Here is a 9,193-nt window from a genome sequence, read left to right as displayed (position 1 = left end):
TGGGTGTGTGGTGTTCTTTCCTTGGTATGTGCTAGTCTCTGTCTGAGCGTGTTACTGGGTTTGAAATACACAGGGAATGCATCCATGTTTATCCTCACATGGATCCTCACGCAACTGTCGTTATGACCCAGTAGAGCACTAACAAAGTCCAAACCTACTTCCCACCAATAACTGTCACTCTAATGAAACTTGGAGCACAAAGGATTCCAGTGACATTATCTGCCTTGTGAGAGGTTAAATACCTGGCTCTCCACACTAGTTAGTTGGACCAGTCCCAGCCTGGTCAGATGTGTACATGAACTGATGAAGCCTCTTGGATGAGAGGTGAAATGTCTTCCTAGACAAATAACCAAGTCCAGTTGCTTTTGACTGAAATTGCTTTGGGGACTGTCATTTTTTATTCTTCATTATTTGATAGAATATCCTGTGGCTATACCACTGCTGTACTAGCATGTTGTTGTTTTTTAAATGATCAAGGCACTTCAACAAAAACCTTTTTATTTTGTGAAAAAAACAGTGATCAAAATTTAAGAACACTTTCAGATGCCTCTGCCTCCACTTGCTATGGATAAGATAATCCTTCCCACTTGTAAACTGGAAATTACCAGTGTGTTGTGTTCAAGGGTGTTTGTTGTCGTAGTTCATTGAAACATGGGGGACCCACAGATCCTGACCTGTTACTTGGGGAAAACCATTTTAGACTAATTCATCTGCTACAGTTGGAAGAGGATTTATCAAAACACAAACAGTAAATAATAGGCTGTCATTTTTTATAGCTCATGGATAGTGGAATTTTTAATGGGACAAAGAAATAGCTATTATTTCTGTTTTAGCTTCATAAGCTTGATCTAAACTAATCAGCTCAGTCAATCAGTCTACCAGCTCAAAAACAGTGTTGTAATAAAGTAGACTCTTGCGTCGCGCTCCGCCATGTTGAAAAGATCAAAGATCATCTCATCTCGGCAACTTGTATTTCAAAATATTCTACAAGCTCCCCAGTGGAAATTATCACGTAAGGGAGTATTCATGTGCAATGTTCACATCAGCTTTTCGTATTTACCGTATTTCCCTTAGGACCCGAAGGCTCTTTTAATTTGGCATCTGGTGACAATTGACTTCATTGTTGGACACATCCTATTTATCTGCAGCTCTCCTGGTTACTTTGTAAGATGGCTAGCTGCTCTGGAGACTGAAACCCTGAGACAGCAGTTTGTCCAGATGAAGGCCAAAGGGACGACCCTCTCAGCCATCAGAGAGAGGTTGGGCGTTCAGTCTCTGATTTCAAAAAGATTGAAACTTTACAAGGACACAGATGCAGTTAAGTCCCCAAAATTAGAGACCAGTAACTACTGTCAGAAGAGAAACAATTTTAAACAATGTTTTCTTAGGGTTATAGGATTAAAAAAAATGAATAGGGAATGAAGAATGATAAAAAAACATTATTTCAGAATGAATCAAGTATTATAATTTGTTCTCCAAGTTTTTAATCCCAGTGTACAGTATATCCAAGTTTATTGCTTTTGAAAATTTACTGAATGTATATGTATCTGAGTGGTAATTTAACTTCTGTTTTATGCTTGTGCTCTTTGAAATGGTAGTACAAAGTAGTGAATCAAAGATGAATATACATGTTAACACATTAGCATCAGTGTTTCCCCTACCATTATATTAGGGGGCATTATACAATGACTGCTGCTGTTGTGTTGGAAGGAATCATAAATCTGGTTGACTGTGAATACTATGTAGGCTAATGACACAGTAAACCTATGGTCACTAGTTGAATGCACCCATTTCCTTAAAAATGACGTGAACTGAGGTAAGACCAAAGAATCACTTCAGATGTTAGAGGTCATCACCCAGCCGGGTGATCTCGTCCAGCAGGAAGTCCACGTCTTCTTGCTGTGTGGCAGGATTGGAGAACACACACCTGAAGAAATTGACTTTGGCTCCCAATGGCTGATAGCCAATCAGAACTGAGCCCTTCTCCATCATCCTGCCTTTGATTCGAGGGGCCACCTGCAGACAGAGAGTGAAGATCGCCATCAAGAGTAAGAATCTCTTTTCGGCCAGTCTCCTTTCAACTCTTTTCGCCCATTGTCAGCAGTTAATATAAAATGAAGCCGTGGTGGTCCCGAGGAACCCCTGATGTTCTGTACTGACCTGATGGAGTCTTTTGTCTCTGTCAGGTCCAGGAAGCAGGCCTCTCAGGCTGGGAGGGATGTACCAGAAACACACATTACTGTGCTCAGGCTGTGTGAGAGGTGAATGTCAGATATGCCCAGTGAGAATTGATTGAGGACTTAGATGGATATGGACACTAGGAACTGAACTAAAAGTAAAAACTAAGACCAGATACTAGTGACAGACTACATCCACACTACGACATTTTCATTCTAAAATGGCATTTCAAAACAAAAACAATCTCCGCCCACACAAGAGTTTCAACATTTTACGTGACCATTAACGTGTGCTGTTTGTCTAACCCTGCATTCACACCAAAAGCGATGGAGGCGATCAAATCACCAGGAATGCGAGTATCCTGCCACTTGCTCACATATGTCACATTTTTGATCATCGCTTCAATTGCAGTTAGCAGCAGAGGCAGCAAGCTAACTGAAGCTAACCCTAACTCTGCTGTTATGCTAAATGGAAGTTATGCTAGTACTAACAGGGATCTAAATGTTTTTGAAAGAACAGATATGAGATCTCAGATGAAGTGTGTGGGTCTCACAAGAGCCGTTGTGTTGTAGTGAAATCAGGCTGTCAGTTATTTAACCACCGAAGATGTACAGGGTGCTTCACTCTGCAGTTGCGGCTTTCTTCTTATTCTTCTGGATTTCTGGCAATGGATCAAGGAGAACTTCGATGAAGCTTACCACAATCTCAACGCTGATTGGCTGTTGCGGCTAAGCATCACGCAATGCCGCTTGAAAGGTTAAAACTTTTCAACTTTAAGACACAATGAGGAGATGGACGTGACAGATATGATCAATGCTTTGTCGCGTCACTCTAGTCGCCCGAATTGCGTCACCGGGAGTGACAGCTCGTGTCATCGCATCATTTTCATTAATTTTGAATGGCTGCTTGACGCTTTCACCACCTCCATCACTTTTGGTGTGAATGCACTGTAACATTAACATTACTGTGCAGGTAAAATTATAGATGTATAAGTTGTAAATACATACATAAATATAGCACAAAAGGTCTGTCAGCCTACCTAAGGCTGCGTTCACACTGCAGGTCTTAAAGCACAACTCCGATTCATTGCTCAAATCCGATTTTTTGTTTGTCTGTTCACATTACTTCTTTAAATGTGGCCTGTACAGATTGCTATGTGAAGAGCACACGTTCCTGGTGTGACTCGCATGCACAGTTGATCATTGATGACATCACACCACAACGAAGCCAACATGGCAATGGCAACCGGTATTGTAGGACTTTGTGGTTTAAAGATAGTGTCTGATGGCAGCCGGAAAATGTAATAAAAACTCCCCTCTCCCTCCACTGGCCGCCTGCTTCACTGCTGTCCTCCATGTTTGTTTTGATTCTGTTCCTGGCTCCTGTGGCACACTTATTTATCAACTTTATTTGTCATTCATTTAGACAAATGACAGAATGACGTCAAAGTCCCATTAAATGTGACCTGGCTGTTCAGATTGCGGTCGCATAAAAAAATAAAATCAGATACATATCCAATTTGGTAGCACATTTAAAAGTGGCCTAATTCGGATTGGAAAATGTCAGATTCAATGGGACTTTTGCTGTCAAAAGCATATCACATATGGGTCACATATGAGGGGAAAAATCAGATTCAGGTCATTTGGAACTGCAGGGGGAACGGAGCCTAAGTGATAAGACTAACAGAAAAGGGGTGTGGGCATCATCAAAACCTCTGGTTTAGGAAACATATACACCTGTTGTTTTAAGAGAAGGACAATGATAAAACATTGTCACTGAAATGCTATTGAAACAACAGTTATAGGTAACGTAGACATCAAATGTACCCTGGTTTAAAATCAGATATCTCTTTTAAAAAAATAATTTGAGCATGTTACGTGGTGTGGTTAAAAGGCCAGCCTTACCTTGTTTTTGAATACCAGTTCAAAGTCTGCCCTCCTCTGCAGTTGATCATACAGATACTCAGCGTTCTCTAAGCATTTGTTGACCTGAGATCCAAAGCCCTCTGAGCCCTGAGAGAGTGAGTGCGTGACAAAGACAGACAGAACGTTAAACAGACATGCATACACAGCATCAGACACCTTATCACACAGTTTTACAAAGGGGTTAGATTGAGCATCCAATAATGTAAAAAATAATGTCACCAAGTCACCAAATTGCATTTCTCAGTATTAACCAATGCTAGTCCTTTTAGTCTTTTTCAGAACAGAGTTCTATACTAAAATTATATAACACATCTGATGATTGTCTATGATACTGTATTGAGTTCTGGCTCCAGTTCAACATGTCTGTGTATCAACAGGGTCTGGCAAATTCCTTTAAATTGATAAGATATATAATATATTTTTACAAATAGTCAGCTCTTCATTTAATAATATGTTCAATTCTGGACTAATCTTTGAGGCTTATATGCAAACTAAGGAAAAGAACACAATACATTTGTGGATTCAGGGTGCTCACTGTTCATGTTTGTGTGTGGACCGTTCACTTGCCAGGAGATGTCATCCAGGAGGCTACTGCACAAAAGCAGAAATTAGAAATCCAGGACAAATGAAAAAGCCGCACTTGAACTAGTCTAGTCAGATAAGAAGGGGCAAGCTAGTTGTAAGTAATTTAAGGTAGTGCCTGTTCATGGCTTTCAAAGGGATACAACAAGGTCAACAGATTTACTGATGCAGACATGGAAAAGACACGTGCAGCGTTCTTCTCTGCATCAAACCAGAACTAATAGAAAATTATGAGGAAGTGAGTCATGTCATTTGTTTTTAAACGAGAAAAGTGGTGGCAGTCAATAGCATTCAAACTGAATGCCTAAATTGGCAGAAAATATACACCTGTCATTATGGTCACTTGTCATTTTCACAAATTAACAGGTTTACACGTTGTGAGCAGTGAAATTTGATGTTATTCTGGAAGTTTTATGCACAGCAGCCATATGTTAATCCCTCATCTAGGTTTTGTGCAACAGCCCGCTGGACTGTGGTGACATACACATTTAATATAGATATAGAAAATAATAAAAGCTGATTCATTTTAGCCACCCTCTATTCCTTCTAATAACAATGTATTACACCTTCTTTTCCAGATTACATGGAACCACACCAGGATGGAGGTTATGCAGGTAGTCATCAAAATCCAAAATAAGCAAATTACCTGATCCTGATATCAATGTTAATTTTGCATTTATGTACAGATTCATGTAAAAGCTGCAGTCGGGAAGTCCGGCAGATCGAGTTGACTCAATCAAATTTCAAATGTTTGCAACTATCACGCCCCTCCCCCTCACCGAGTTCCTCTGCTCCCTCCCATCAAGTGCTCGTCAGTGCGTGTGCACCAGATTCCTGTGAATGTGCACTTGTCTTCTCTCATCGATAAACATCATGGAGTACACGCTACATGGAGGCAGGTTGGCTAACTCGCTCATAGATAGCAACTACTTACGTCATTTAGCGTATGCCTAGCTTGAGGCATGTGTATGTGATATTGTAATATGCAGGAGCGGGGAGGGGGGATCTGTGGCGTGTGCATGAACTGTGACTGACAGTCAGCTCTGCGCTGAGTGGACAGGATGATGCGGGCACCATGGATTTTTGCAAAACAAACTACAGGCTCTACGTCAGGGGTGCCCAATTCTGGTCCTGGAGGGCCACTGTCCTGCATGTTTTAGATCTACCCGACTCTAACACACCTGATCCTAATGGTTTTCAAACCTGTGACAGGCTTCAGCTGCTTGATAAAGAGCATATAAATTAGAATCAGTTGTGTTAGAGCAAGGAGAAACCAAAAACATGCAGGACAGTGGCCCTCCAGGACTGGTGGGCACCCCTGCTCTACCTGCACGTAGAGAAGTGAGACCTAAACCACCCACTTAGTCTGTAAATTAGTTTGTGTGAAGGTTGATAAGAAATAAACTGAATTGATTTAGTAAAGAACACTGGGAAGAGAAATCCCCAACATTAACAGAATGTCAGAGCACAGAAGGCGACATGTCAGAATTAGAGAGAAGAGGGAAAAGAACATTAACCTTTTAACACTGGGGTTTTACTGATACCATACATAAATACCTTTGCCTTCCACATGAGCCAGAGTTTAAAGACATCGACATGTCGGCCACACTGGATGCTCTTATCTCCAGTATCATAGCTCACATCGTAGGGTTTGTCTGCCTGGAAAAGGTACTCAGCCCCCAATTCATTACACCTCTGTAAGAGACCCTGCAGAGGAGAAGGGCATGTAACTTTCATATAAGACACAGCTGGAGATCATACATGAGCAACCTTTAGAGACAGCCTTAGGATATCTATGGAGTGATGGACAAATGAATTAAAAAAAAACCAATGAGAAATGCAAGGAGGTTCGGATTCTGAGATGCCTCTGATTCAGCTTTCTCATGCAATTAGAGTTGCACACCTGTACAATATTTTGTATATTATTTATTCTTGGAGATTTCCTATTCTTGGAGATTTTTATAGCACAAATGCAAGTCAACAATTTAGTTCAACTAAATCTAATTTATTAATGATTTGTGGCTGTGCAAATTTTGTCCAAGCTGTGGAAGTGAGCGAGCAGAGAGGGGGGTGAGCCCACTTCTATGTAAAGAAAGTGTCGACCAATATGACAGCAACAATACCTTGAAAAATAGCGATATGGGATATAAAACCTATTGTTTATCAGACCACAAATTAAACAATAATTAGCTGCCTTGAACACCCCGAGGACCCTTCGACTCATTCTCAACCGCTAAGAGACTACATGACCTTTAGAACAACTGTTGCGGTGGCGTTGTCGGAGTTGGCCTTCTGGAAGAGGATGTGAGCTCCAGGTCCTGCAACCTTTAGCCTGCAGTCAGAACTCCAGCTGGAGGTGGGGAGATGGCAGCAGTGGCTCCTCCACCGGTCCCCAGGGCAGCAGGGTCCTTCTGCTGCTGCAGGACCTGGGGCTCACTGCCCGCTTCATGGGAGCCAACTTAACACCACAGTGCTGCAGGCAGTGTTTTAGTTTGACTGATTCACAGCCGTGAATAGCATACCAGCAGTTACCAACCTAAGTGAAGACATTTTGGTGTTTGGCCGCAAGATGGCTGCCCATGATCAAGCTCTTAGGGCAATACTTCAGCTACTGAAGCAGAACAACCTGACTCCAAACAAGGTTCATACACACAAACCACTCTGTACGTCTTTGGATACACATTCTCAGATGGAGGATTCTCTCCTGATCCCAAGAAGGTTCAAGCACTTCATGACGCTGCTGCCCCGACCAATACCAGTGAGGTCTGCAGTCTTCTTGGCATGGCAAATTACAGGTTGTACTGTTATTATTGTACTGTTTTATAAAGGATTTTGCCAAAATAACTGAACCTTTAAGGGAACTTGCAAAAACAAATGCTCGTTGGAAGTGATGTTGTGAGGAAATCTTTGACCCACACAAACTAACAAGTCCGGTAAGTGGGGCTATAATGGCACAAAGAAGTGAACTGCTAGAGTGATAAGCTATGCAAGTAGAGTACTGTCCCCCATTGAACAAAAATATCAAGTCTGTCAAGACTCGGTTCTGTCAGTATTCTCCTCTCTTCCTTTTGTGTGAGTTTGTCTCCCTCTGTCTGTGTTTCCCTGCATGTGTGTGTCCCTCTTGTTTCTGTCGTCTAGGTCCGGTAGGCATTTCCCCCAAGCTGCAGCCTGTTACGCTAACCACCTGGTAACTACTTATACCCTGTTGTATTCCTTCATTGGTAAACTATTCCCCCCGGATTGGCATTCCTTTTCTCATTTGTGGTTTTCACGCTCCCCGTCGATAAGTATATTTAATCGTTGTTTGTATTTTGTTTATCCGTAGTTTCCTGTTTCCTCGTCCGTCTCCCTGATCATCCGTCGTCTCCTCGCTCCTGTTTTTCCTCGTCTGTCTCGTTATTAGTATTCCTGTTTTCCCTGTAGTGTTTCAAGTTTTGTTTGTAGTTGTTATTAAATATTTGTTTGTACTTTTATTCCGTGTCCGTGTCTGCATTGGGTCCACTCTTTTTGTGTTATCTCTGTACCGTTCATGACAAAGTCACCTGCTTGTATAGAACTCATAAGCCAACATCTGCAGCCTTTCAACTACACAATCTGTTACAAGTCTGGTAGGGACAACCCTAGGATCACATATATACTGTATATGGACGCTTCAAACACTGAAAAACAAGCTGAAGAGTACATGTACTTTGTTACTGCAACTGCTGTCCCTAAGGACAGGCTATGACACTGACTAAAATTCAGGATGCCACCAAAGTTAACCCCATTCTATGCAAAGTCATTTGACTCAACAAAGATGGCTTGACAGGGTTGCTGTCTAAAAACAGCAATTTGCTGATGGAGTTGACATTGCTGCTCTAATATCATTCAAGAAAATCAAGAATGAATTGAAAATCATCTCATGTTGTCCTATAGTTTTTACTGAGAAAATATCACTGACATAAAAGTCACCAGGGGGTGGTCAAAACCAAGAACTTCATCAGAGAGCAAGTCCCTTGCATTGACTAAAAAGTAGAAACAATAATTGTTGACTTCCCATGTCAGTCTGTTGTGTCAAGCCTTACAGAAGAACCTCTTAACATGTCCGAATTGCCGTCATCACTCTGGGAAAGAGTTGGTGTGGATTTCTGTGGTCCATTCCCTTCTGCTGATTATCTTTAGTGTGGTCATTAATGAATCCAGAGGTAGAGATTCTACAGGCCACATCAGCCAGAGCCACAATTCTCAAACTCGACAAAAATATTCTCACTCATCTTTAACCGCTTATGCGGGATCGGGTCACGGGGACAGCAGCTCTAGCAGGGGACCCCAAAGTTCCCTTTCCCAAGGCCTCCTCCCAGCTGGACTTGCCTGAAACACCTCCCTAGGGAAGCGCCCAGGGAGCATCCTTACCAGATGCCTGAACCACCTCAACTGGCTCCTTTCAACGGAAAGGAGCAGCGGCTCTACTCCGAGTTCCTCATGGATGGCTGAACTTCTCACCCTATCTCTAAGGGAGACTCCAGCCC

The 9,193-nt window shown here is 42.1% G+C and overlaps 1 protein-coding gene across 1 annotated transcript in view; it reads right to left on the bottom strand.

Moving 5' to 3' along the window:
- Window positions 1-557: 557 nt before the first annotated feature.
- The window catches only part of gad3 (glutamate decarboxylase 3), a 33,142-nt gene continuing 24,506 nt past the window's right edge, over window positions 558-9,193 (bottom strand). Inside the window, exons 13-16 of the mRNA XM_083928134.1 lie at window positions 6,243-6,392; window positions 4,083-4,190; window positions 2,161-2,250; window positions 558-2,016 (exon numbers count right to left, since the gene is read on the bottom strand). Coding sequence (XP_083784260.1) covers window positions 1,843-2,016; window positions 2,161-2,250; window positions 4,083-4,190; window positions 6,243-6,392 — 522 coding nt within the window. The 3' untranslated portion in view covers window positions 558-1,842. The remainder of the gene's footprint in view (window positions 2,017-2,160; window positions 2,251-4,082; window positions 4,191-6,242; window positions 6,393-9,193) is intronic.

The sequence above is a fragment of the Echiichthys vipera genome, assembly GCF_963691815.1.
Source record: "Echiichthys vipera genome assembly, chromosome: 15".
NCBI lineage: Eukaryota > Metazoa > Chordata > Actinopteri > Perciformes > Trachinidae > Echiichthys > Echiichthys vipera.
Note: the sequence above shows the minus strand (reverse complement) of the source record. Positions and strands in the feature narration are given on the sequence as shown.